We start from the raw sequence: 27463 nt of genomic DNA, 5'->3' as shown, positions 1-27463 counted from the left end.
TGCGGCCCGCGGGTAATTTTGTAATGGCCAAAGCAAATTCTAAAAATACAATAAAAAAAAAAAATTGCTATTAAAGAGCAAACAGGTGAAATGTGACAAGAAAATGTTGCAATGTTTACTCTAATAACACAAAGCTGCCATCTAGGCTGTTGTTTACTAAAAAAATAACAATAAATCAAAATCAATGTCATTATGGATTATTGACCTATTCAAGGCTCCAACGACGCCACATTAAATATTCCACTTTGAGATATTTTTTGGGGAAAATGTTGCATGTTTTGTGTTTGCCATATAAAAAAAAAAAAAAAACACCAATAATATATATATATATACTTGATGGATGGATCTGAAGTTCATCTGAAGATGATTGTGTTTAAAGTTAACAGTAAAAAAATATATATTTTTTTATTTCTAATGAGTAGGACAATTTTGGATCTCCAATAATTTCAGTAGGATTTTTCTTTTGTGTCATTGCTAAAAAATAATAATAAATTAAAATCAATGTTTTTATGTGTTGAATTTTTTAAGGCTCCAATTATTATATACTCTCAAATATTCCACTTTAAAATTCTATTAGGGGAAACTATTGCATATTTTGTGTTTTTTTCCATAACAAAACAGGGTTTTCTTTGACAAAAAGGGCATACAACTTAAATCTTTGAAAAGGTTATATTGACAGATAGACCTAATGTTGATCTACAGATTTAAACCTGGAATAATAATAATACAAAATAATGACACATTTTAAATATTTTTTTGACCAAAATCCTTTGGGGTCCCTGGGATGAAGCCTGAGTGGAGGCCTAAATGTATATTTTTATACATATATTGAATATGTTATATAGCAAAGTAAAAGTTGTGTTTCTTATCTAAGTAAATGTAACTCGTTACTACTCACCTACGTGGATAAGTGTGTTCACCTTTGACAGGTACGACAAAATAAAAATAAAAATGATCACCATCGAGTTCAATGTTTGGCTTTACCGTGTCTACTTTTACTTTCACTTTCTTTGATATTCTGCCAGCAGAAGCGTCTGCCTCACACTTTTCCCCCACGTTCAGCACTTTGGCCACAGCGAGTCCATCTCATGAAGGCTTTCTGCTGACTTTTTTACTCAGGATGAAACTTCCTGATGCAACCCTGGCCGGGAATCGAACCCATGCGAGGCAGATGCGTGTCCCGTTACCCCAGCAGGGACGCCTCACGCTTGGGAGACATAACGGAGGTGAAAGTTAAGACGTGAAATAAAAAGAAGTGAGGATGTCCTGCGGTGTAGCGACTTTATGTCTATCAATCATTATTTGTATTGATGCTTTCTTGAGAGGACTACAATACGATCACTGATCGGATGTTCCAGCCCTGTCATTACTTTTAACTCTCAATCTCACCTTCATTCCTCTTTCTTTCTTTTCTCTCCAAGTTTGGCGGCCAACTTGACTCACCTTTTTGTTGTCAAGTCACGTGATTTCCCAGAAAAGCCACACAAGCATTTACCTGACGTGGCCACAAGGGGCGCTCTCTAGTGAGTCCAGTAGAAGACTTCTTGTCAGTTGACTGCTGCCACTTTTCTGTGCAGAATAGCGTTTCGTTTTCTCTCCTAACTGTGACGTCACAGAATGCTGACTCCTCATTGGCTCAGGTGGAGTATTATAAAAAGAGCCTCGACAGTTCCTGGTTCATGTTTCCTGTTTGCGAGTCAAGCGAGTGTTCGTCACTTTTGTCTTTCTCTGCGGGATTAAAAGTGGCAAACATCTTTTTGTTTCGCGCTGACATCATGAACTTGTTTTTATTCTTTCTTCTGGTCGTGCAAATGCACAGCGTGACGCCTGGTAAGTCCTTTTTATAAGTTTATTAATATTTTACTCATAAATCCTCTTTGTGCCTTCACTTATTTGACTTCTGAGAGTTTCTGTTACTTATTAATTAAATTATTGTTGTATTATTTAAGCCCTTTATTACTTAATCCTGGTTCTTTTTTTAACATTTTATTGTTTTCCCTTTTTCCTACTAAAAATTAAAAATGTTCCAAGAAGGTTACAGAAGCAGATAAATCAGTTTAGGCTCTTTATTGTTTTCACTTTAGTGTTTCTTGTTCAAAGACTTATTTTTTCCAAGGCTTGTAAGAACGAACACAAATCTTCAAACACGGAAGTGTCAGAAACTAATCAAGTGTAGTAACATCACCCCGCCACAAGATGTCAGTAAGAGTCGACATCAAATGGGCAGAACAGGTTGTGTTCAACTCTGTTGTACTTTTTATTCAGCCTCCATTGTAGAAAATATATGTTTATTTTCAAAATGTTCAAACTGTCAACAGATGTTAGTAATATTATTAATGTGTTGTATTTGTCATAGAACATGTGAGTCTTGACTGTGATATCTAGCAGTGTTTGATGTTCACTTTAAGACCCGACTGAAGACGGAAGGAGCTAAAATATTCACAGTGCAAGATTGTTGAACATGAAACAAAATAATAATAAGTCATCCTGTTGTTGTTTTCTTCTTTCAGTGATTCACACGCTGCAGTATTTCTACACTGCGTCCTCTCAAGTTCCAAACTTCCCAGAGTATGTGGAGGTTGGTTATGTTGATGGAGTTCAGATTTTTCACTATGACAGCAACAGCAGGAAAGCAGAAGCCAAACAGGACTGGATGAACAAAATCACAGCAGAGGATCCAAAATACTGGCAGAGACTAACAGAGATCAGTGTTGGTAATGAGTTGAGGGCTAAACACAACCTTGAAGTTCTTAAGAAGCGTTTCAACCAAACTGGAGGTTTGTTTATGTTGAACTTTCTACTACTTAAATGTATTTGATGTACTCTTTTTATACTGTAGTAAACACACATTACTGCACTGATACTTGTCTCTGTCCATCCCATAATAACCTACACTAATACTGTGCGTGTGTGCGTGCGTGTGTGCGTGCGTGTGTGCGTGTGTGCGTGCGTGTGTGCGTGCGTGCGTGCGCGTGTGTGTGTGTGTGTGTGTGTGTGTGTGTGTGTGTGTGTGTGTGTGTGTGTGTGTGTGTGTGTGTGTGTGTCACTCTGCTTTACAACACTGTGTGTGTCTCAGGTGTTCACATTCTCCAGAGGATGTCTGGATGTGAATGGAATGATGAGACTGATGAAGTTAAAGGTTGGCAACAGCAAGGTTATGATGGAGAAGATTACATATCGTTGGACATGAAGACATGGACATTTACTGCAGCAAAACAACAAGCTTTCCCCGACAAACTCAAGTGGGACCAGAACAAACATCTACTAGAATACATTAAGTTTTACTACACTGAGTATTGTCCTTCTTACTTGAAGAAGTATGTGAACAATGGGAAGGAGGTCCTAATGAGAACAGGTAGAAACACAACATGTACTTTCACCTTTTAACTTGTTAGCACTCCCCCTATAGGAACATTACTGACATTACACCCTGTCTCTTTATACTCTTCTCTCTTTCTCTCACTTTCTCTCCATCTTTACCTTCATTCTCACCTTCTCTCCATCTTTACCTTTGTTCTCACCTTCTCTCCATCTCTACCTCCATCCTCACCTTTTTCCCGTCTTTTCCTCCATCTACACCTTCACTCCATCTTTATCTCATTCTCTCCTTCTCTTCGTCTTTACCTCCATCCTCACCTTCTATCCATCTTTACTTCCATCTACACCTCTACATCTGTATCTCCACTCTAACCTTATTTCCATCTTTATCTCATGCTCTCCTCTCTCCATCTTTACATCCATCCACACGTTCTCTACATCTTAACCTGCGTTCTCACCTTTTCTCCATCTTTACATCATTCTCTCCTTCTCTCCATCTTTACCTCCATTCTCTCCTTCTTTCCATCTTTATATCATTCTCTCCTTCTCTCCATCTTTACCTTATTCTCTCCATCCCTCCGTCTTTCCCTCCATCCTCAACTTCTATCCAACTTTACCGCCATTCTCACCGTCTATTCATCTTTACCTCCATTCTTCCCTTCTCTCCATCTTTACCTCCATTCTCTCCATCTTTACCTCCATCCACACGTTCTCTCCATCTTAACCTGTGTTCTCACCTTCTCTCCATCTTTACCTCATTCTCTCTTTCTTTCCTTCTCTCCATCTTTACCTCCATTCTCACCTTCTCTCCATCTTTACATCCATTCTCCCTTTCTCTCCATCTTTACCTCCATCCTCACCTTTTCTCCATCTTTATCTCCTCTCTAACCTTCTCTCCATCTTTATCTCATTCTCTTCATCTTTCCATCTTTACCTCCATCATCACCTTTTCTCCATCTTTATCTCCACTCTAACCTTCTCTCCATCTTTATCTCATTCTCTCCTTCTCTCCATCTATACCTCCATTCTCCCCTTCTCTCTATTTGTACCGCCATTCTCTCCATATTTACCTCCATCCACACGTTCTCTCCATCTTTACATCATTCTCTCCTTCTCTCCATCTTTACCTCCATTCTCTCCTCTCCATCTTTATATCATTCTCACCTAATCTTCATCTTTACCTCCGTTCTCACCTTCTCTCCATTTTTACCTCCATTCTTCCCTTCTCTCCATCTTTACCTGCATTATTACCTTATCTCCATCTTTACTTTAATCTACAATTTCTGTCCATCTGTACCTCCATCCACACCTTCTCTCCATCTTTACCTCCGTCCACACCTTCTCTCCATTTTTCCTCCGTCCACACCTTCTTTCCATCCACACCTTCTCTCCATTTTTACCTCCGTCCACACCTTCTTTCCATCCACACCTTCTCCCCACGTTGTCCTGTGTTCACACGTGACATCACTTCCTGTGCAGAGCTTCCAGAGGTGTTCCTGCTCCAGAAGACGCCGTCCTCTCCGGTCAGCTGCATGGCGACAGGTTTCTACCCCGACGGTGCCGACCTGTTTTGGAGGAAAGACGGCGAGCAGATCTTCGAGGACGTGGAGCACGGAGAGATACTCCCCAACCACGACGGAACCTTCCAGATGTCGGTGGCGCTGAAAGTGGAGGTGACGGCCGACGTGGAGGGCAAGTACGAATGTGTGTTTCAGCTGTCAGGCGTCAAGGAGGACTTGGTCACCAAGCTGGAGAGAAGAAGCATCCTGAGCAACGCAAGCCATGAAGGTGAGAAAGACACATTTAGTTGGAGATGTTTCCCATCACAAGTCCACCTGTCACCATTATTGATCCATGTCACCATGACAACGCTTGACGTCTGCATGCAAAGTAGTCATGAAGGTTTCCTCTTCATGCTTTGTCACTCCACTTGTGCTTTTTTGCTCTCCACAGACAACTTGAGCGTCGCCCTCGCTGCCACGGCGGCGGTCCTCGCTGTGGCGGCCATCATCATCATCATCATCATCATGGTCATGGTCAGGCGTCACAGAAACAGACAAGGTGAGGGACGCCAATGTCCTCTGTCTTCTTCTTCTCGGTGCACTCGGTCCAGGCCGTGAGTTGATGCTTTCATCCGGGCTGCAAAGGTGCGGCCATCTTTTAGTTGCCTTCCAGCCAAACACTCAAAGATCCACAGAGACAGAGCGCACACTCTCACGTAGAAACACGGCGTGACGTGAGGGGAAAAGTCCACTTCACCTTGTTTCTCTTTCATTTCAGCCCAGTACGATCCAGCTGGTAAGTAAAACATCTTTTCTTTGAGCCGCAAGAAACAAAGCCGTGGTGAAGCGTCACTCACATGGAGGTCTGATGTGGACCTTTGTTACAAGTTTAGCCGGAAAAGCCCAACTGGAGCTGACTCCTTCACAATAAAAGTCCCTCCTGTGAGCACACGCAATACAAAGTCTGGCATATCTCACTTTTGACAGGAGTCCTCATGATGAGGATCAGCCAAATGAGACATCAAGTGTGCTGACTCGTCATGTTTCCAAGTCACACCTCAAAGATCTGATGTGAGTGACGAGGCACCTTCTGGATGTTCTTCCTTCACCGTTTGCGTTTGTCCCGCAGCTCGCCACGGCGGCGTGGAGCTCGACGAGAACGTGCAGGCGGCTGAAGGCTGAGTAAGCTCACATGGACTGTCTGCACCTCCAAATGTTCTTGTGTGAAGATGATGTTCAACTTGGATTCACCTGCTTCTGTCGGGAATGTGCTGAGTGGTCTTCTTCCTCCAGGATGCTTTGTGCACTGGAACACAGGGAGATGTCTCCATCGCTGAGGGACGTCATCACACTCGGAGATGAGATGGAGATGTGCTTTGTTCTTCGTCCGACTGCTCCTCACGCTATTCCATGTATTCTTCTTTGGCCGTTAAAAGACTTTCAAGATCAAACGTTGGTGGCTGTAAAATCGCACGTTTCATGGCCTTGACGTCATGACGAGGATTTCTTCTTTTCTTTCAATGGCCGCTGCTTATGATCAATATCACATTGTGTCACATCTCTGTCAATAAATCCGTTTTTTCTCCACTCGCCTCGCACTGCTTTCTTGGGGACCAGGAAGAGTCTCAGTCATAAAAATGGTAGAAGTAGGTCATTTTTATTTATGTTTGTATTTTTTCATTCAACACTTAAATCACTAAATCAATTTCAGGTTTATCCGTCCTTATCAGTCTTTTTTTTTTCATAATTTACGCCATTTTTGTCAAAACCTTGTTTTGTTATGGCAAAAGCACAAAATAATTTTCACTCAACGTAATTGCAATCTTAAATATGTCAATAATTCATAACATCATCGATTTTAATTCATTATTTTTTTTTAGCAATGACAATTAAAACTTGTAAAACTGAAATTATTAGGATCCAAACGGGCCCCACTCAAAAATAAGTCAAACATTTATTTTTACTTTCAACACTTAAGTCCCTCGATAAATTTCAGATCCTTCCCTCGTTTCTGTGACGACCTGTCACGTCAGGTGTCACGCGGTCTGTTTGCGTTTGTGTTTATCTCCTAGTCAGCGCTCTTATTTTGGTCCCACTTCCTGTTTGTCTCCCTGAGCCCTTTTCCCTCCTCACCTGTCGCTGATTGGCAGCCTGGCCACACCTGGTCATGGGGTGAGGGTGATGGGTCAAATGCAGAGGAAAATCTCACCACACCTAGTGTGTGTGTGACAATCATTGGTACTTTTACTTTAATCAACTGGCTTCTATTTATGCCTGCCTCGCCCTCCAGTCAGGGCTCAAGGATTGTTTTGTGAAACGTTACTTTGGTTTTTCTGTATGCTGCTTATGCTTCTGTGCACTTCCCTGCTGCACCTCCTTGTGCTCCCTGTGGGAATTAAAAGGCTCTCAGCCGCACGTCGTCCTCCTGTCTCCTGCATCTTGGGGTCACAACTAGAGCAGCCATGCAAGTACGTGACAGCTTCTTCATTTCTGTTTTTTTTTTTGCCCCATTAGTCAAAAACCTTTTTTTTGTAGGATAAACATAAAATATCCTATAAAAATACTCTTAAGTCAAATTTTGTATGTGACGTAATTGGAGCCATGACTAGTTTAAATACTTTGTAACAACATTGAGTTTGATTCATTATTATTTTTGAGCAATGACAGCTTTAAAGAGAAAACAACCTGCATGGCAGCTTTATTAGACTCAACAATGCAACTTTTCTTTGTTCCATTTCACATGTTTTCACCTCTTTTATTCCACTATTTAGGTTTTTTTTATACACTATCTGTAGAATGTGTCGTGTATGAGCTTATATGGGACATAATGTATAATATTTCTAATTGCCTTTTTCTTTTTCATGGCTTTTTAATCTGAGTCTTTCAAGCAAAATCGTTCCAAAAATCAGCAAACCCGCCTTTCTTCTTCCTCCGTCAAAAGTAGGTGAATCCACAAATATAAATAACTACAGACCGATTTCCAAATTGGGTTAATGTTGAATGTCCAATCCAAGATGGCCGACAGGACTGTCTTTTGTTTGTCTGCTTGTCAAAGTGGTCTGAATTTCTATGTGTTTTAGTCTCTTTTTTTAGCCGATTTAAGTAAATTGCACTAGTTTTAAGCGTAACAATTGATGAATGAAGGCTTACTTCGAAAAAGTGGTATTTCTGACTGCTTTTGTTGGATTTGGAAATCTGGAGGCCTCTGACCTCCAGAAGCCGGGGGATGTTTTGCTAGCTGAAATTTTGGCCTTCCATCTGCCACAGTCTGGATCTATACTAGTCTCAGCTTGGCCTTCCACTACCTACAGTCTGAGTCGACTGGCTTCATCTTGGCCTTCCGTCTTCCACGGCCTGGATCCATCTTAGCCTCAGACTGACTAAAGCTGGGCCTCTGCTAGCCTTAGCTTGGTCTTCCAACTCTTGTAGCTTGGACATCTGAACTTTGATTATTGGACCAATGCAGATATATTTATTTTATCAGAAACCTGGCTAAGTAAAGCAGTCTCTGACAAGGACATTGCTATAAATGGATACAATGTCTTCCGATGCGATCGTCCTCGAAAAGGTGGAGGGGTGGCTATGTATATAAAAAACAGATTTAATGTTACTTTATTATCATCACTGTCAATCACTAAACCATTTGAACTCCTTGCCCTGCAGCTTGAATTCTCGCATGGCCAAACTCTCGCAATTGTAGGGTGTTATAGACCTCCCTATGCCTCCACTGAAGCCCTTGCCTCTCTTGAATCCTTTATGAGTGGACTAGTGAACTTCTCTTGGTTGGTGATTTAAATTTTGACTGGTTGACTTCCTCTTCTGATAACCTTAAAGCTGTATGCAACACACTAAATTTAACTCAATTAATCACTTCCCCAACTCGACCCAATACTAAAAACCCCTCAAAATCATCTTTACTTGATCTAATTCTAACCAAGGCTCCCCATAAGTACACTGGTACTGGGGTGTTTGTCAATGACTTGAGTGATCATTGTACAATTGCAGCTGTAGGAAACTGCAAGCTACCAAAATCAAAACCCATTATTACATGCAAAAGAGATTAACATTTTTTGCCTCCCAGCTTTTATATACGACTTAGCTGCCTTTGAGTGGAACAGAGTTGCTTTAATTGATGATATTGAGATAGCGTTGAAATACTTTTATAACGAATTTCAACGTATAGTCAATAAACATGCTCCCTTTCGAAAATGTAGAGTTAAAGGTCGAAATAATCCCTGGTTTACCGCTGCAATTGGAAACCTTCTCAAAGAGAGAGATGTTGCTTGGGCCAGGGCTCGAAAAACAAAGACAGAGGTTGACTGGCTTAGCTTTCGCCAGCTTAGAAATAAATGTACTTCGCTTGTTAAGAGAGCCAAGTCTGATTTTTACCTGCATGAATGCAAAAAACATATCAATGACCCCAAAAAGTTTTGGCAAACCATAAACGCTTCTTTAAATCATGTGAAAACAAATGACTTTCCATGTCCTTTGATTACTCAATCTGGTACTTTGTCTGATAAGACAACTATATCAAATTGTTTTAATGAGTATTTAGTTTCTGGCGGATTTTTCTTTGAGTCGTTGAATCCTCAATCGTCAAATGTTGGTTTAACTAATGTTAATATCCCAAATACACCACAGGCTGTAATTAGACGCAGCACCTGCACTTGTGACTTCACACCTGTATCAGTATCTGAGGTATACAATGCACTAAAGAGCCTGGACACAACTAAAGCAGCAGGACCGGACCAAATTGAACCCGTTTTCTTAAAAGTGGCTGCTGATTTTATTGCTGAGCCTCTCTCGCATATTTTTAACCTCAGTCTAACAAGTAAAAGCATTCCAAAAATCTGGAAATCAGCCTTTGTTCTTCCCCTGCTAAAAGGGGGTGAACCCACAAATATAAATAATTACAGACCAATTTCTAAATTATGCATTTTAGCAAAATTGTTTGAGAAAACCATCAGTAACCAGCTAAATGAATTTTTTAGAATCAAACAATATTTAATCCCCATTTCAATCGGGTTTTAGAATACAGCATAGCACAGGGGTGGCCAACAAGTCAGAGACTAAGATCCACTTTTTTTTCGGTGTTACTGCAAAGAGCCACATCATACACATGGGTACACATGAACATTATATTTTAATCATGTATGCACGCATACACAGACCTCAGCTCAGACAGATCTAATGAAAATAACCACACCAACATGATAGTATCAGTAATTTTCAACAGTTAACATTGTGTGTCTCACACACACATACTCTCAGTTCAAGCAAGTCCACAAACAATAATAGAATCATTTTCAATAACATCTTTCTCTTACTATGGTGCTTAGTGAGACTTCTGGCATTCCTTATCTTGAACAATCCTCTTCAAATCTGGCTTGTATTCTATTGTTGCCACTCTAAGCAATTCTTTCAAATGAGTGTCAGTCAGAACAGATCGATGCTTTGATTTCACATGTTTCAGGGTAGAAAACACAGACTCGCAGACGTACGTTGACCCAAACATGGACAGTATCTCAAGCGCAGCTCGTTTGATGTTGGGGTATTTTTCAATTGGCACACTTTTCCAGAACTCAACGGTCCCTTCCCTTAAAACAATTTTCAATTGATCCTCCTCACAAAGGTCGATCATCTCCAACTCAGCCGCAGCCTCATCTGTGACGAGCGGGGCTTTCAAACAGTCTGTCTCCCCATTAAATGGGTCGACGAGGAATGTAATCCGTGGTCTTTCAGTTGTAGATCACAGAACCGGGTCACAAAGCTTTGGTGCAGGTTTGCAACCAGTCTTGCATATCTGTCTCTTTTCTTTTCCAGGGCGGCGCTGGTGACTTGCTCACTGGCTTTTAGCAGAGAATGAAAATGTGTTAGATCTCCCTTTTGAATATGCGCCTCGAACAGCTTTAGTTTGTTGACAAACGCAAACACACCTTGCACCATGTCAGGCAGCATTTTTAACTTACCCTGCAGGGTCAGATTCAGTCTGTCCAAGTGACACAGCGTGTCGACTGAAAATGCCAGATCCATAATCCACTGGAGGTCTGAGAGCTCGGGATAGTCCTCGTCCTTCTCTTCCATGAACAGTTTCACAGCATCCAAAAGCTCAAAGAAGTGAGAGAATACCTTGCTTTTTGACCGCCACCTCACAGTGCAGTGCAGCGGCAGGTCACCTGGAAGCCCTTGGTCCAGCTCAGCGATGAGATTCCTGAATTGCCTGTGGTTAAGCGCATGTGTGCGGATGTAGTTGACGATTTCCATCACAGGCTTCATGGCGTTGTTTAAATTCAATGATTTAGACACGAGTTGCTCCCTGTGGATGATGCAGTGGAAATTCCAAAAGTTGGGAAATGTTTGATCAGTTTTGCACAGCCCCACAAGACCGTTCACGGAGCCGATCATGGCTGGCGCTCCATCCGTGGCTATTGCAGTTAGTTTTGGTATGGGCAGATTTGCTTTTGCAAACGCACCCATCATTGCTTCTTTCACATCTATGCCACGGGTTCTGTCTTTTAATGTCACAATATCAAGGAGTTCTTCTTTGAGCATACATTCATTTGACACAGACCGTGCAAATATTGCCAACTGAGGCTTGTCTTGTATGTCACAACTCTCATCCAATGCCACACTAAAATACTCACATGCTTGAAGGTCAGAGTGCAACTGTGATTCAACAGCTGTATTAATATCCGATATTCTGCGTTTAACACTGTGGCGGGAAAGTTGAACGTCTGATACGCTCCGTTTTAGTTTGTCGTCTCCAGGAGCCAAGATTTCAAAGGCGTCAATGAGGCATTTTTTAATGAAGTCCCCTTCGTTGTATGGCTTTTTAGCCCGTGCTATGTTCCAAGCCAGCTGATATGGTCTCCGAGTGTTTCGTAAATTTTTGGAAAAACTGCACCTGCTTTTCTGCCTGGCTTTTCAAAGCGACCAACTTGTTCTTGCGAAGTTCAGTCCCTTTTGGAAAATTCCTGTTCGATGTTAGGGTGGAGTGAGCTGAAGTGACGCTGAAGATTTGAAGCTTTGAAATGCGCAAATGCTCTGTGATATATCGGCTTGCCATTACGTTTAACAAAAAAATATAAACTCTCCCACTCTGGCAAAAACGTCCTGTGTTCTTCTTCATATTTTCGTTTGACTGTGCTTTTTTTCCCTGCCATTTCAAGAGGTAACTTGATGGAAATTGTTTACAACACAAATTATGTCACACCAAAGATTCTCTCGGCGCTCGTTTGACGTCACTCAAACAGGCTTACATGGTCAGTGTGCCATCTAGCTGTAGGGGGAGTGAATGACAGCGCCAGCCAAGCATTTTTGACGCATGTCATGTGACAGCTCATGAAGAGCCGCATGAAACTAGTTAAAGAGCCGCATGAGGCTCGCGAGCCGCGGGTTGGCCAGGCCTGGCATAGCACTATTACAGCTGCTCTTAAGGTCCTCAATGATTTAATCGAGGCTGTGGACGGCAAAAAATACTTTTTATTGATTTGTCAAAAGCATTTGACACAGTAGACCACAGTCTGCTCATTGAAGCTCTCCATCACGTTGGATTATCTAAAAATGCAGCTGCTTGGTTCACAGACTATCTTTCCAGCAGAACACAACGTGTACAGGTGGCTGGGACAACCTCTTCATTATTGGACATTACCAAAGGAGTTCCACAAGGCTCAGTGCTGGGGCCCATTTTATTTTCTATCTACTTGAATAATCTTTGCAATAATCTGTCAAATGCAATGTACCATTTTTATGCAGACGACACCATTATTTATTGCTGTTCAACCTCCAGCACTCAGGCTTTTGAGTTTTTACAAGCTGCTTTTGATGTCATCCAGGCTCGCTTATTTGATCTTAAATTGGTTTTAAATACAGATAAAAGCAAAGTAATGGTTTCTCTCATTCAAGGGTGCTACTGGAAAATATTCCAAATATTGTAACATCAAATGGAAACCCTATAGAGCAGGTCTTAAATTACAAGTACTTGGGTTTTACTCTTGATCAGGAGCTTTCATTTAAAGCCCGTATTAACAACTTGGTCTCTAAGCTCAGGGTAAAGCTCGGTTTCCTTTTTAGAAATAAAAACGGCTTCTCTCTTAAAGTCAGAAAGAAATTGGTGACAGCGACTATCTTGCCCGTAAATGATTATGGAGACCTGCTTTATTTTAGTGCTTCATCTAAATGCCTCCAGTCCTTGGACACTGTTTTTCACTCAGCACTAAGATTTGTTCCTGGCTGTCGTAGTCTCACCCACCACTGTCAACTGTATATGAAGTCAGACTTATCTTCATTGAGTGCACACAGATACACACATTGGCTGGCCATCATTTATAAAGCTCTTTTAGGTTTAATACCTCCATACTTGTCTACTTTGTGACAAAGAAAAAACAGCTCTTATGCGTTCTAACAATTTGTATGTTTTAACTGTTCCCCATGTACGGACTGAATTTGGCAAAAGGGCTTTTGGCATTGCTGCCCCTATGGCATGGAATGCATTGCAGACGAAACTGAAACTCACGGAACTAATTCCATTCGGAGCCTTCCGTTCTGTCCTGAGGGACAGAGAGCAAGAGACTTTTGCTCAGTGCCTGTGTTGCCCACATATGTGGTCCTCTCCAAGGTTTCTCATAGTCATCATGGTCGACGTCCCACTGGGGTGAGTTTTTCCTTGCCCTTATGTGGGCCCTACCGAGGATGTCGTTGTGGTTTGTGCGGCCCTTTGAGGCACTTGTGATTTAGGGCTATATAAATAAACATTGATTGGCAATTGATTGATTGAAAGGCCTACTGAAAGCCACTACTAGCGACCACGCAGTCTGCTAGTTTATATATCAATGATGAAATATTAACATTGCAACACATGCCAGTTTACTAAATTGCCATTTTGAATTTCGCGCCAAAGTATCCTCCTGAAACGTCGCGGTATGATGATGCGTGTGTGTGACGTCACCAATTGTACAGGACATTTTGTTCCAGCACCGTTCCCAGCTATAAGTCGTCTGTTTTAATCGCATAATTCCACAGTATTCTGGAGATCTGTGTTGCTGAATATTTAGCTATTTTTTCAATGAATAATGGAGACGTCAAAGAAGAAAGCTGTCGGTGGGAAGCGGTGTATTGCGGCCGCCTTTAGCAACACAAACACAGCCGGTGTTTCATTGTTTACATTCCCAAAGGATGACGTTGAAGCTTTACTATGGAACAGAGCGGTCAAGCGAACACGGCTGGATTGGACCACAAACACAAAGTTCTGTGTTTTATGCAGCGATCATTTCGAAAGATCGTGTTTCGAAAAGGGTCCCTTGTGAAGGGCAGAGATGAGCGTCACCACCACCCGTCGACTGGTGCTGAAGAAAGGTGCGGTTGTACAGTTACGACCATGTAATCACACTTTAACACTAGTAACACAATAAGCAGATAAGGGATTTTCCAGAATTATCTTAGTAAATTTGTCTAATAACATCTGAATCGCTCCCACTATATAGTCTTTTATTTTTTGTAGTCCTTCACTTTCACTTTCCTCATCCACAAATCTTTCATCCTCGCTAAAATTAATGGGGAAATTGCCGCTTTCTCGGTCCGAATCGCTCTCGCTGCTGGTGGCCATGATTGTAAACAATGTTCAGATGTGAGGAGCTCCACAACCCGTGATGTCACGCGCACATCGTCTGCTACTTCCGGTACAGGCAAGGCTTTTTTATCAGCACCAAAATTTGCTAACTTTATCGTCGATGTTCTCTACTAAATCCTTTCAGCAAAAATATGGCAATATCTGGAAATGATCAAGTATGACACACAGAATGGACCTGCTATCCCTGTTTAAATAAGAAAATCTCATTTCAGTAGGCCTTTAATGTTAGTGCGGCCCGCAAGTTTTATATGAACGGCGCTTGACAGCGTTGTGTTATTCGGGTCCAAAATGGCTCTTTCAACGTTCTGGGTTGCCTACCCTGCGTTAGTGGAAAAGCGGCAAATGAGTGAAAGCGACAGAGACGTTGCCATGGAGACGGGGGTTCACTTACGTGCCTGGCTGCAGTCACACCGCGACACCTGTCCGTCAGTAATAACAGTCCCCGATAACCTGGACCAATTCAAACCGTTATTTGCTTTTTTTTTTTCTTGTTTAGTTTGCATTGCCTCACACGATGAACACTACATACAAACACTCCGGGAGCCGTCACTTTTTTGCGCTCGCTATCCCGGTACTTTCCCGGCTATTTTCCGCCGACCGCCGTGTTGCTGTAGGGAGGAAAAGCGGAGCGACGCACATTGCGGAAACAACATTATTCTCCGTGCGTGGGCTAAATACAAATATATTCCACAACCCCAAACATGTCTTTTTCAAAGCCTGCAGTGAAGAGAAGGGTTAGTGATGAGCAAAGACAATTCCAGGAAAAGTGGGAGATGCGATATTTCTTTGTTGAGCACAGGGGCACCCCGACGTGTCTTATTTGCACCCAGAAAGTTGCACAAGGGATACAATTTGAAACGTCATTATACAACTAGACATGCTGAGGAGTATGCAAAAAAAAAAATGTAAGAAATCTTTTCTTGCGGCCCAGCCTCACTCAGACTCTGCATCCAGTGGCCCCCTGGTAAATTGAGTTTGAGACCCCTGGTCTAGAGTGTAGGCAGTGCTGTTAAGTTTCTCTGTGTGTGAATAAGTGGAGGAGGCGGAAACTTTGAGGCATGACGCAGCTGACTTGTTGATAAACTAGTTTGAGAAGAATGTTTTTGTTTTGCTCATAAGTGGATTGTACTTTTCAGTGGTGTAAATATTGACTATTGTGTGTGAAGTCCTACTAAAGGTGAACATTCAGTTTAAGAATTAGGCCATCAAGTTAAGATAAATGTAGTGATGGTGGGAAAAATGTGGATCAAGGATACTTTATGAAGTTGAGTTCACTTTTATTTTTTTAGTTCCCCTCCTGAGAGATTGGCACCTTCTTGTGGTTATTTTGAGCTTAGTCTTCAGGTGGCACACCCAAGTTGCACAGGTGTGAAGGTAGAGGCCTGACAAAGTGCAATCCTCGTCTCCAGGATGGAGTTGGACTCATAGGGCCTGATTTATTAAAGGTTTGCGTGTACTAAAAGACGTGCAAACCCGATAGCACACGCAGAGCTGATCTACTAAACCTGTGCAAAGTGGATTGTGTCTCTTAAGTGAGCAGAATAAGGCGTGCAATACATTTTGGGTCTCTGTCTTCATTAACATGCAAAATATATGCTGATCATTAAAACTCCCACAATACTGGGAGGAAATGCGAATATAATTATTTATCACGCCCAATATGATTTATCAACACTCACCGCTGTCGTGCCAGCACTATTTAGTTTTTATTTAGTAACTGGGCACACTGACAGTTCCACACACGGCTGCAGGATCAGTGCTTGTGCTCCACAGACACACATTTTACAGATATCGTCTTTTCAGCAACATCATTTTATAGCTGCTAAAGGACTTAAGGGGCTAATTACAACCAATTTGATTGATGCGTTTTTGTGGCCTTTATTTTTTTTTTAATAATGTTCTTTTTTTCAATATACAAAACCCGAGACCAATGAAGTTTGGACGTTGTGTAAATGGTAAATAAAAACAAAAAACAATGATTTACAAACCTTTTTCAACCCATATTCAATTGAATAGACTGCAAAGACAAGATACTAAACGCTCAAACTGGAAACTTTATTTTTGGAAGTATTAGCTCATTTGGAATTGCCTGCAACATGTTTGAAAAAATATGGCACAAGTGGCAAAAAAGACTGAGAAAATCGAGGAATGCTCATCAAACACTTATTTGAAACATCCCACAAGTGAACAGGCTAATTGGGAACAGGTGGGTGCCATGATTGAGTATAAAAGCAGCTTCCATGAAATGTTCGGTCATTCACAAACAAGGATGGGGCGAGGGTCACCACTTCATGAACAAATGTTTAAAAACAACATCTCTCAACGAGCTATTGCAAGGAATTTAGGTATTCCACCATCTGCGGTCCGTAATATAATCAAAAGGTTCAGAGAATCTGGGTAAATCCCTGCACGTAAGCAGCAAAGCTGAAAACCAACATTGAATCCCCTTGACCTTCGATCCCTCAGGCCGTACTGCATCAAAAAGTGGCATCAGTGTGTAAAGGTTATCACCACATGGGCTCAGGAACACTTCAGAAAACCACTGTCAGTAACTACAGTTGGTTGCTACATCTGTAAGTACAAGTTAAAACTGTACTATTCAAAGCGAAAGCCAGTTATCAACAACACCCAGAAATTCAGCCAGCGTCGCTAAACCCGAGCTCATCCAAGATGGACTGATGCAAAGTGTAAAAGAGTTGTGCGGTCTGACGAGGCCACATTTCAAATTGTTTTTTGGAAACTGTGGACGTTGTGTCCTCCAGATTAAAGAGGAAAAGAACCATGCGGATTTTTCTCGGGGCAAAGTTGAAAAGCCAGCATCTGTGATGGTGTGGGGGTGTACTAGTGCCCAAGGCATGGGTAACTTACACATCTATGAAGGCACCATTAATGCTGAAAGATACATACAGGTTTTGGTGCAACATATGTTGCCATCCAAGCAACGTCATCATGCACGCCCCTGCTTATTTCAGCAAGACGATGCCAAGCCACATGTTACAACAGTGTGGCTTTGTAGTAAAAGAGTGAGGGTACTGGACTGGCCTGCCTGTAGTCCAGACCTGTCTCCCATTGAAAATGTGTGGCACATTATGAAGCCTAAAATACCACAAACGAGATCCCGGACTGTTGAACAACTTCAGCTGTAAATCAAGCAAGAATGGGAAATAATTCCACCTGAAAAGTTTAAAAAATCAGTCTCCTCAGTTCCCAAACGTTTACTGAGTGTTGTTAAAAGGAAAGGCCATGTAACACAGTGGTAAAAAATGCACTTGTGCCAACTTTTTTTGCACTGTGTTGCTGGCATTAATTTCTAAGATGATGAATATTTGCCAAAAAAAATACGTTTCTCAGTTCGAACATTAAATATCTTGTATTTGCAGTCTATTCAATTGAATATGAGTTGAAAAGGATTTGCAAATCATTGTATTCTGTTTTTATTTTACGAATTACACAACGTGCCAACTTCACTGGTTTGGGGTTTTGGATATTAATTATGAAATGTTGTTCCTAGATTACATCCATGCTAATAATTAAAAACTGCAATGATGTATTTTACAGACAAAAAGTTACACACTTTATCCCATGCCTGTGCAACAGCAAACATCTGGGCCCCTGTAGAGGGGGTCCAGACTGAGGCCAAGGGGAAAAAAACTCATAGCCACAGCACACATAAACATGTGTGTAAGAAAGAATCGTCAAAGAACACAAAGGACATTAAATACTTTAAAAGAGGAGAGCTGATGCAACCAGACGCAAAAGTAAAACAACAACAAAAAACAAACATATACACTCTGTGGTGTTCCACACCAACGTCTGCTGTGGTGGGGGGAGTATGGCCGGAGACAGGAGCAGACCCAACAAAGCAACCAAGAGAGCCAAGTCCGCATGGATGAACGAGGATAGATAGAAGGATAGTACTTTATTGATTCCTTCAGTAGAGTTCCCTCAGGAAAATTAAAAATTCCAGCAGCAGTGTACAGAACTGAGATCAAATTTAAAAAGTAAATCATAAATAAGAAGGGCATGTGTTATTGTTTTGCATCCCCTGTCATCCTCGTACAGGGGTGTCCAAAGTGCGGCCCGGGGGTAATTTTTTAACGGCCCTAAGCACATTCTAAAAATACGATTAAAAAAATAACAAACCGAAAAAGTGCTATAAAAGAGCAAACAGGTGAAATGTGACAAGAAAATGTTGCAATGTTTACTCTAATAACACAAAGCTGCCATCTAGGCTGTTGTTTACTAAAAACACAATAATAAATCAAAATCAGCGTCATTATGGATTATTGACCTATTCAAGGCTCCAACGACGTCACATTAAATATTCCACTTTGAGATGTTTTTTGGGGGAAAATGTTGCATATTTTGTGTTTGCCATATTAAAAAAAAATGTTTTTTCTTCTATAAAGCAGGGCCTGTAAAAGAAAAAAACATAAACACCAATAATACATATATATATATGTATGTATATATATATATATATATATATATGTATGTATATATATATATAAACAAACAAAACCAGGAAGTGCAAAACGTGACTAAATGTCCAAAAACTAAACATTGCATGACCAAAACATAACTTACAGGCGTGACAGATACTTCGGCATGGAATTTAAAATTGCAATTTAGTAAACTAAAAAGGCCGTATTGGCATGTGTTGCAATGTTAATATTTCATCATTGATATATAAACTATCAGACCGCGTGGTCGCTAGTAGTAGGTTTCAGTAGGCCTTTAACACACACAAAAGCACCAATAATCAGTACCTTTGAGTACTGGTATTGATTGCCTGGTACCGGGAGTAAGATAGATGGACATTTTGGTGACGATATACGGTTTGGGTTCAGATGTTAACAGCACCCATCCGTAGTTGTAAATACAATTCTGCAAACTAACTGCAGAGGTCTTGAAAAAGAGGTCAACTTTGAAAAAAACGCTGACTCGCCGACACAATTAAGGCCCGCGCGGGCGCTCCCACGTGGTCCTTGTAACGAGGGCCTGCTGGAACACGCAGCTCCAGCCGGGGATCATTCCACTAATGCGCCTCCTCGTGTTGACGGCTTCAGCGCCACAAATCACCCGCCCGTTATCAGCGTGGTGCCAACGGTTAATCTCCCCGTCTGCGGCGGCCAACTACCGCGGGGTGACTCGACTTTTATTGTCGGGGAAGCGAAGAGCGTCGCGTTCTCCGGCTTCATTGCTGAGTCTGAACGGTGCAGGTTCGCCGGTGCTGACGGCGCTTTTTTTTTTTTTAAAGCTTCCCTGAAGTCATCCACCCGGCTGGCAACAACTCGCCGGCGATAACATTGCTGGCCGACAGCGAGGTGGGGGGAGGGTTGGCACCTCCATTAAAAAAAACAAAACAAAAAAAACACGCACGCACACAATAGAAAGCCACGGCAGAGCGTTAAAATGATATCAAAACATATCGCGATGGACATATAATATCAATAAAACATGCATTCGATAAAACATTCTATAAAGTATTTGGCCAGCCATCCAAATGATGAGAATCAGGTGTCCTAATCACTTGGCCCGGTGTATCAAATCAAGCACTTAGGCATGGAGACTGTTTCTACAAACATTTGTGAAAGAATGGGCCGCTTTCAGTGATTTTCAGCGTGAAACTGTCATAGGACGCCACCTGTGCAACAAATCCAGTCGTGAAATTTCCTCGCTCCTAAATATTCCAAAGTCGACTTTATTACAAGAAAAGTGAAGGGTTTGGGAACAACAGCAACTCAGCCACGTAAACTGACACGTAAACGCAACATTATTAATATTGCTACTACGGATAATTTTATCAACAACTCCTTAAAACCGCCCACTGTGATGTTATGAGCCAGGGAATAATAGAACTACACTACCCAGCATGCAACGAAGGACGCCACATTTCTGAGGAGTTTGCTACGGTGTGTGAAGACTATGAGCGGCGGTAAAAAAGGGGACAAGAGACAGATTAAACAAATAGAAGAGGATCTTGTGCCCAAGTTGGAAGAAAGCCAACAACACAAAGAGCTGTGTAGTCCCGGTAACTTACCCAAAGTACAGTCATGGAAAAGCTAAGTCCACCTAGCCCAATGCTACTAACTGCTAATCTTGCTGATAACTGGAAGCGTTTTAAGCAAAGATTTAATATATATTTAGCAGCAAGCGGAGCAGGAGGTGACAATGAAAAGCTGAAAGCTCACATTCTTTTGCATGTTATTGGAGAAGATGCTTTGGATATATATAATAGCTTTCAGCTGGATGAAGCTAATTTGACACTGGAACAGCTAATGACAAAGTTCGAAGAATACTTTGTGCCTCGTCAAAACGTGACATTTGAGAGGTATAAGTTTTTCACACATGACCAAAAGCAAGGAGTACCTTTTGATCAGTACATGGCGGAGCTTCATACACTAAGCAAAACATGTGAATTTGACACTCTGAGAGACTCATTAGTGAGAGATAGGATTGTTTGTGGTACAATGGATAATGCACTAAGAGAAAGACTGCTTCGAGAAACTGGGCTTACGTTAGATGTCTAGCATTAAAAGATTACAGTTGGTACAAAATGCGGCTGCTAGACTTTTGACAAGAACAAGAAAGTTTGATCACATTACGCCTGTACTGGCTCACCTGCACTGGCTTCCTGTGCACTTAAGATGTGACTTGAAAGTTTTACTACTTACGTATAAAATACTACACGGTCTAGCTCCATCTTATCTTGCCGATTGTATTGTACCATATGTCCCAGCAAGAAATCTGCGTTCAAAGGACTCCGGCTTATTAGTGATTCCCAAAGCCCAAAAAAAGTCTGCGGGCTATAGAGCATTTTCCGTTCGGGCTCCAGTAATCTGGAATACCCTTCCGGTAACAGTTCGAGATGCCACCTCAGTAGAAGCATTTAAGTCTCACCTTAAAACTCATTTGTATACTCTAGCCTTTAAATAGACTCCCTTTTTAGACCAGTTGATCTGCCGTTTCTTTTCTTTTTCTTCTATGTCCCACTCTCCCGTGTGGAGGGGGTCCGGTCCGATCCGGTGGCCATGTACTGCTCGCCTGTGTATCGGCTGGGGACATCTCTGCGCTGCTGGTCCGCCTACGCTTGGGATGGTTTCCTGCTGGCTCCGCTGTGAACGGGACTCTCGCTGCTGTGTCTTGGATCCTCTTTGGACTGGACTCTCGCGACTGTGTTGGATCCATTATGGATTGAACTTTCACAGTATCATGTTAGACCCGCTCGACATCCATTGCTTTCCTCCTCTCCAAGGTTCTCATAGTCATCATTGTCACTGACGTCCCACTGGGTGTGAGTTTTCCTTGCCCTTATGTGGGCCTACCGAGGATGTCGTGGTGGTTTGTGCAGCCCTTTGAGACACTAGTGATTTAGGGCTATATAAGTAAACATTGATTGATTGATTGATTGATAGATAAGTGTGTCAGTATGTGTAGAGCAGCTGAGACCACCAGAGCACAAGCAAAGGAACTACGAAGAGGTGAAACAACAGTTAATGCCATACATAAAGAACAATGGACAAAGAAAATGTGTACCAAACAAAAGGATCAAAAAGACAAATCTGTGGAATTTTTAAATGTGGTAAATGTGGAGGCAGCCACAAGCCAAAATATTGTCCTGCATATGGAAAAACATGTAACAACTGTGGAAGGAGCAATCACTATGCAAAGTGTTGTAAAGCAGCTTCAAGACAGAAAGTTCACACAGTTGAAGAAGATGATGATAAGGACGAGTTTATTGTCAATGTGGTGCAAGCGTGCACAATTGAAAAAGAAGAATGGATTGTTCCAATTACAGTGAATCAGACGACAATACCATTCAAGTTAGATACAGGTGCTCACGTAAACCTGCTAACTTTGGAAGATTACAAAACACTGACTGTAAAGAGCAAAATCCATCCAGTAAAAACCAAAGTAAGTGGATACACTGGAGAACGAGTTCCTGTTAAAGGCGGATGTATTGCAACTTTTAAACACAAGGGTCGACAAATGAGAGCACAGCTGCTGATTGTGGATATGAGAGTACAACCAATCCTGGGACTCAGTGCATGCACAAAGCTTAACCTTGTCAAAAGAGTGTTTGTGGTGACATCTCAAGAAACTGCAAATGCTCAAGACTCACTCATGGAAGAGTATAAAGACTGCTTTCAAGGACTTGGATGTCTACCTGGACTACATAAAATATGCAAATACGGTATTAGCTTTCACTGTTATGCTGATGACACCCAACTTTACATGCCCCTAAAGCTGACCAACATGCCGGACTGTAGTCAGTTGGAAGCGTGTCTAAATGAAATTAAACAATGGATGTCCGCTAACTTTTTGCAACTTAATGCCAAAAAAACGGAAATGCTGATTATCGGTCCTGCTAGACACCGACCTCTATTTAATAATACAACTTTAACATTTGACAACCAAATAATAAAACAAGGTGACTCTGTAAAAAATCTGGGTATTATCTTCGACCCAACTCTCTCCTTTGAGTCACACATTAAAAGCGTTACTAAAACGGCCTTCTTTCATCTCCGTAATATCGCTAAAATTCGCTCCATTTTGTCCACTAAAGACGCTGAGATCATTATCCATGCGTTTGTTACGTCTCGTCTCGATTACTGTAACGTATTATTTTCTGGTCTCCCCATGTCTAGCATTAAAAGATTACAGTTGGTACAAAATGCGGCTGCTAGACTTTTGACAAGAACAAGAAAGTTTGATCACATTACGCCTCTACTGGCTCACCTGCACTGGCTTCCTGTGCACTTAAGATGTGACTTTAAGGTTTTACTACTTACGTATAAAATACTACACGGTCTAGCTCCAGCCTATATTGCCGATTGTATTGTACCGTATGTCCCGGCAAGAAATCTGCGTTCAAAAGACTCCGGCTTATTAGTGATTCCTAGAGCTCAAAAAAAGTCTGCGAGCTATAGAGCATTTTCCGTTCGGGCTCCAGTACTCTGGAATGCCCTCCCGGTAACAGTTCGAGATGCTACCTCAGTAGAAGCATTTAAGTCTCATCTTAAAACTCATTTGTATACTCTAGCCTTTAAATAGACCTCCTTTTTAGACCAGTTGATCTGCCGCTTCTTTTCTTTCTCCTATGTCCCCCCCTCCCTTGTGGAGGGGGTCCGGTCCGATGACCATGGATGAAGTACTGACTGTCCAGAGTCGAGACCCAGGATGGACCGCTCGTCAGGACCCAGGATGGACCGCTCGCCTGTATCGGTTGGGGACATCTCTACGCTGCTGATCCGCTTCAGATGGTTTCCTGTGGACGGGACTCTCGCTGCTGTCTTGGAGCCACTATGGATTGAACTTTCACAGTATCATGTTGGACCCGCTCGTCATCCATTGCTTTCGGTCCCCTAGAGGGGGGGGTTGCCCACATCTGAGGTCCTCTCCAAGGTTTCTCATAGTCAGCATTGTCGCTGGCGTCCCACTGAATGTGAATTCTCCCTGCCCACTGGGTGTGAGTTTTCCTTGCCCTTTTGTGGGTTCTTCCGAGGATGTTGTAGTCGTAACGATTTGTGCAGTCCTTTGAGACATTTGTGATTTGGGGCTATATAAATAAACATTCATCATCATTCATAAAAATGTGTTTCCTGTTGTTCACCCGTGCAGGAAAGTCCCATTTGCTCTGCGTGAAAAACTGAAAGATGAACTAGCGCGAATGGAAAAGTTGGGAGTCATTAAGAGAATAGATGAGCCGACTGAATGGGTCAGCTCGCTGGTTGTTGTGCAAAAGAAAACAGGTGCCCTAAGAATATGCTTGGATCCAAGAGACCTAAATAAAGCGATCAGAAGAGAGCACTTTAAGTTACCAACCAGGGAAGAGATAATGGCACAATTTGCTGGCGCAAAATGGTTCAGCAAATTAGATGCTTTATCAGGTTTCTGGCAGATGAAGCTTGACGAGGAGAGCTCAAGACTGTGCACATTTAACACACCGGAGGGCAGGTACAGGTTTCTTCGTCTACCATACGGCATCTTGTCAGCGCCTGAAGTATATCACAAGACCATTCACATGATTTTTGAGCACATACCCGGAGTTGAGACAATGATGGATGATATCATAGTGTGGGGCTCAACACAAAAAGAACACGACGAAAGACTGAGACAAGTGCTAGACAAGACAAGGGAGGTGAACCTGAAACTTAACAAAGAAAAATGTAAGTTTGGAGTGAAGTCACTTACCTTTGTGGGAGATGTTGTGAGTGAAGAGGGCGTGAAGCCAGACCCGAGAAAAACTTCAGCAATCCACAACATGGAAAGGCCAACCAACAAAGATGAGGTCAGACGTTTCCTAGGGATGGTCACCTATCTTGCTAAGTTTGTCCCACAACTGTCAACACAGTCAGCACCTCTCAGGAGTCTTCTTGAACAAAAGAATGAATGGATATGGTGCCACGAGCAAGAACAATGTTTTCTGAGACTGAAAGAGACTCTTACACAGGAGCCCGTGTTAAAGTTTTATGACCCCGAGAAGAGCACCAGGATCTCGGCAGATGCATCACAGTACGGCTTGGGAGCAGTGCTACTGCAGCAACATGAAGAGCAGTGGCTACCTGTCGCCTATGCATCCAGAGCACTGACAAGTGCCGAGACCAGGTATGCTCAAATCGAGAAAGAACTGTTGGCAAGTTTGTATGCATGTGAGCGTTTCCATCAATATGTATATGAAGAGTTCATATGCAAAAGCAGATAAATCCATTTTGACCGATTCTGTATATTAACGATTTTCTGCCTGCTGGTGTTGCCGGTACATGTACAAGCGTACAATGGTTTATTTAATATCAACATAAGCAAGTCATGAAAGCCTAAACTTTTAAGAAATGCTGATGTAATGAATGGCTTTCAAGTAAGAGTGTTTGATGTGGTTTTACGTCAAAAGCAGATATATCCAAATTATGATATGTTGCAAAAACAGATATCTCCAAAATCGTTTTCTTTGCGGTCTTTATTTCGCATAATATTCAATATAAAGATAGAGAGAAAAACAGAACGTGAAATGTATCGAAAGCCACATTTCAAGGTAACAACTGTTCACATTTCTTTACTTCATTATTTAACAGTTTCGATCCCCTGCTACGTATAAATCTAGCTGTCCCTGCGAACATTGTTTTTTCGTACTTGCTAACCGGACATGCTTTTTTGGAACTGTGACCTCACATATTTACCTTGTGCTTTTCAGCACCAAATGAAAAAACAAAAAAAAAAGTGTTGCAATTAAGACAATATTTTATTAATAAAACAAGCACAAATGCTCAACCTGGTTTGCCAATCAAAAACACTCCTGTGCAGATAACAGCTGACTCATCATCGCTATCGACATTAGCTCCATGCTCGACAACATCGTTTAACGCAGCGGTGTAAAACTCACAGACACGCGTGCTAGCGCCAACATCAAATAATAACTTCAACACGTCAGTTTTTTTCGCTGGCTTAACAGTTTTGTTGACAGGAGAAGCTTCCAAATTATTCATGCGTGGATAACAACACTGAGTGACTCCGTGCGCGCCGCCATTTTGTTTGTCACGTGATCCCGTACTGCAGCGCTGGTTGGGCAAACGGATATATCGGCTTTTGTGGTAAATGATCCATGGCGCTTATCGGCCTTTGCAATAAATCGCTGAACTAAATGACGTTAAAAGCGGCATTTGTATGCATTTGCAAACAATTTGATTTTGGTATACCACAATAGAAGTGGCGGACTATATATTACCGAGGCTGGGCTAAACTTTATCAAAATGGCGTTTATCGGTTTTTGCGTATGAACTCTTCATATGGACAGATGTTTCAAGTGGAAACCGATCACAAACCGTTGGTGTCCATCATGAACAAACCGTTGAATGACTGTCCAGTGCGAATACAGCGCATGCTAATTCGACTGCAAAAATATGACGTGCACATGATATATACACAAGGAAAATATATGTACACAGCCGACACATTGTCTAGAGCAGTGGATAAAAGAGAACTTGCAGACAGTGAAAATAGCACTGAGATACAGGCATATGTAGATATGGTTGTGACATCTTTGCCGGTGACTGCAGACAGAACAGAACAAATACGGAGAGAGACTATTGAAGATGAAACTATGAAAGAACTCAAGAGCGCAGTACAGAATGGATGGCCTGACAACAAAAAGGATTGCCCCTTGAAAATACAAGACTATTGGAATTGTAGAGCTGAGCTCACAGTGGTGGATGATATTGTGCTAAAAGGGAGCAAATTTGTTATTCCGTACTCACTGCGCAAGCAGATGCTCGAAAAGATACACGAAGGCCACCTTGGTGAAGTCAAGTGTAAACGGAGGGCTAGAGAAGTAATGTACTGGCCAAGGATCAATCACGATATTAGCCAAACAACAGCGTCATGTGGAATTTGCCGAACTTACAGGCCAAAACAACAAGCGGAGCCACTGATGACTCATCCAGTGCCACACAGACCTTACTACAAAGTAGGAACTGATCTATTTGACTTTGATGGAAGGAGCTACGTGGTAGTCACAGATTACTTTTCGAACTATCCTGAAATTGGAGCGTTGCAGTCAACATCGAGCAAAGCAGTTGTCAGTTATTTAAAGACTGTTTTCGCCAGACATGGTGTTCCATGCGAACTGTTTTCCGACAATGGTCCCCAGTTTTCTAGCTGTGAGTTTGCTGCCTTTGCCAAGGAATGGGGGTTTCAACACTCTACGTCAAGTCCAACTTATCCAAAGTCCAACGGCTTGGCAGAAGGCTCTGTTAAAACTGTAAAGAACTTGTTAAAGAAATCACAGGACAAAGATGACTTTCAGAAAAGTTTACTGATCTACCGGAGTGCACCTCTACAAAATGGACTGTCACCAGCCCAAATGCTGATGGGTAGGCGCATTCGCTCCAACCTACCAGTCAACGAGGATTTGCTGACACCCAAAGGCGCACACAAGGTCAGACAAGCTAAGGAAGTACAAAAAGCAAAGCAAAAACATCTGCATGATAGAACTGCAAAACACCTGCCTATGCTGAGG

The 27463-nt window shown here is 41.9% G+C and overlaps 1 protein-coding gene across 1 annotated transcript in view; it reads left to right on the top strand.

Annotated features, from left to right (window-relative positions):
• LOC133550469 (class I histocompatibility antigen, F10 alpha chain-like) overlaps positions 1 to 10490 on the top strand; it is a 100971-nt gene extending 90481 nt beyond the window's left edge. The window contains exons 2-5 of the mRNA XM_061896452.1: positions 2511 to 2777; positions 3077 to 3355; positions 4798 to 5100; positions 10453 to 10490. Coding sequence (XP_061752436.1) covers positions 2511 to 2777; positions 3077 to 3355; positions 4798 to 5100; positions 10453 to 10490 — 887 coding nt within the window. The remainder of the gene's footprint in view (positions 1 to 2510; positions 2778 to 3076; positions 3356 to 4797; positions 5101 to 10452) is intronic.
• Positions 10491 to 27463: the final 16973 nt, after the last annotated feature.

Source organism: Nerophis ophidion, linkage group LG04, assembly GCF_033978795.1.
Source record: "Nerophis ophidion isolate RoL-2023_Sa linkage group LG04, RoL_Noph_v1.0, whole genome shotgun sequence".
Taxonomy (NCBI): Eukaryota; Metazoa; Chordata; class Actinopteri; order Syngnathiformes; family Syngnathidae; genus Nerophis; species Nerophis ophidion.
Note: the sequence above shows the minus strand (reverse complement) of the source record. Positions and strands in the feature narration are given on the sequence as shown.